At 46.5% G+C, this 2,500-nt stretch overlaps 1 protein-coding gene across 7 annotated transcripts in view; it reads right to left on the minus strand.

Annotated features, from left to right (window-relative positions):
* Positions 1-2,500, minus strand: part of LOC122259168 (supervillin) — a 139,877-nt gene that overhangs the window by 129,578 nt on the left and 7,799 nt on the right. For all 7 annotated transcript variants that reach the window (XM_086543841.1, XM_086543844.1, XM_086543842.1 and 4 more), the window contains exon 4: positions 1,969-2,249. In XM_086543841.1, coding sequence (XP_086399967.1) covers positions 1,969-2,249 — 281 coding nt within the window. The remainder of the gene's footprint in view (positions 1-1,968; positions 2,250-2,500) is intronic.

The following is a 2,500-nucleotide window of genomic DNA, read 5'->3' on the forward strand; positions in this document are numbered from 1 at the left end:
GGAGAGGGAATGGTGAGAGGTGGAGGGAAAGGGGGAAGGAGAAGGGGGAAAAAGGAGGTGGAAATGGAAGAAAAGAAGGAGGAAACAGAATGAGAAGAAGAAAGAGAAGGAAGAGGAGTTGAGGCGAAAATACAAAAAATGAGACTAGTGCGAAGGAAGATGAAGAGGAAGGTGTCCGATAAATAAACGGAGAAGAAAGACCAAGAAGATAAAGGAAATACAAAAGGTCTAAATCAAAGAGATGAGGGAGGGTATAAATGTGATGAAGAAAGAGATAAAAGAATAGGTAAAGGCGAATTTAAAAAAAATAACACAAACGTGGAAAGTTTCTCAATTTGAAAATACACTTTCAAAATCCTAATAAAGATAAAAAAGAAACAAGGATAAAAAAATGAAATAAGAAATGATATAAACCCGAGCTGGAATCAAGGGCAAATTCCAGCCAAAAACGAGGGGGAAACTCAACAAAACTGTAAACAAAACCAGAAGCGCTTCCTATCTTGACTGCCCCTCGCCTTCCTTCTCCTATGATACTCCTCCCCCCCCCCCCATCAAACAAGGACACAGGCCCCAACAACCAAACTCTCCTTCGTCTCGCCTCACGTCTACCCCCCCCCCTTACTCTCATTCCACCCACTCTCCACCGCCCACCCACCGAGAAAAGTAGAACACCCTCCCATAGCATCAATTTCCCCCTCCCACTGCCCCCTCATCTCTGCTCTCCCTCCCTACCCTACTTCTCCTTTTCCCTCTCTCCCACTTTTCTCCCCCTTCTCCTTCCCCTTTTAATTCACCCTTGATCCCCCTCCTCCTTTCCTCTGCCTCTTCCTGTCATCCTCTTCTCTCCACCTTCTCCCCTCTACGTTCTCTTTTTCCTTCTTCCTCCTCTCCAAACCTTCCTCTACCTACCTAATTATCCCCTCTCTTCCTTTCTCCTTCTTTTCCTTCCCACGACCATCCTCCTCCTTTGTTCCTTTCTACTCTCCACCCTCTTTCTTTCCCTCTTTCGTTCTTTTTCCCATCCTCTCCCTCTCACTACCACTCACCACCCCTCTCTTTGCCACCATGACCCTCCTTTCCACTACCATTCCCCTCCTTCCTCTCCCTTCCCCTTCCTCCTCTCCTTTTCCCTCCCTCCTCTTCCTTCCCTTCCCTCCTCTTTTCCCTTCCCCTTCTTGCTCCCCCCTTCCCCTTCCTCCTCTCCCTTCCCTTCCCTCCTCTCCCTTCCCCTCCCTCCTCTTCCTTCCCCTCCCTCCTCTTCCTTCCCCCTTCCTGCTTCCCCTTCCCCTTCCCCTCCCTCCTCTCCTTTCCCTTCCCTGCTCCCCCTTCCCCTTCCTGCTTCCCCTTCCCCTCCCTCCTCTCCCATCCCCTTCCCCTTCCTCCTCTCCCTCCCCCCACCCTCAACCTCACACGCCCTGACTCTCCGTGCGCACCGTAAGACCCAGTAAGCCTCCGAAACAAAGAGCGATCCCAGACAACGCATAACTCACAAAGGTCTTGAGAGCAACATTAAAATTAAATGATGCCGGTATGATCGCATCAGCAAATTTATGATAGGAGTGTGATGGCTCATTTTCAGATCAATGTGCAATATGTCAATGACATTATCAATCGGAGGAAGTTGTAGGATTTATTACAATATGTAATCATGATCACATGTATATTAATAATCGCGAATACACAAGTATATATACATATAGTAACGAAGGGTAATTACAAATGTAAAAACGTTCGATAAGTAATGATGGTTGTAATGATAATAATGATGATAATAATAAAAATAGCAATAATAATGTTAATAATAATGATGATGATGGTAATAATAATAATAATAATAATAATAATAAAGGATAATTATGAATATCATTATCGTTATCATCATCATCACTATCATCCTCATCATTATCATTATAATCATTACAATCATTACTGTATGATAGCATTAAAATGCAGTAACAAAGTACGTACCTGAGTCTTTCAATTCTTGCACGGGGTTCGCGCTGTTGTTGTTGTTGTTGTTGTTATTAAAGCTGTTGTTGTTGTTGCCGCTATTGTTGTTGTTATTGTTGCTATTGTTGTTGTTGTTGTTAGCGTTGGGCGACGTAAGGGCGGCCTGGCGAAGCCGCGAGGCACGCGTCGTCCTGACCGAGCCGGCCGCGGCCACCACGTCCTCCGACGATGAGCCTAGCACGCCGCGACGACCTCCACCGCTACCACGACCCTCCAGGGACGACCCGTTCTCGTGCGGCCTAATGGGAAAGGGAGGGGAGAGGAGAGGGGGGGTGTTAGCACCATCCAATCACACACAAAAAAAAACTCTCAGACACGTAAAATCAGCCTCTGACACTGCGTCCATCCCGTAACGTATGCGAGGCAGAATGAGAAACCCCATTCCTAATCCAAATAAAGAGACTAATAATCTATAACTATAAAGACAGACGTTTCCAAGGAAGAAGGAACGCGAAACCACAACCGCCCCTCGACCCACAACCCGCTGCGC

The sequence above is a fragment of the Penaeus japonicus genome, unplaced genomic scaffold (assembly GCF_977035675.1).
Source record: "Penaeus japonicus unplaced genomic scaffold, GWHDUDI00000001_assembly GWHDUDI00000014, whole genome shotgun sequence".
NCBI lineage: Eukaryota > Metazoa > Arthropoda > Malacostraca > Decapoda > Penaeidae > Penaeus > Penaeus japonicus.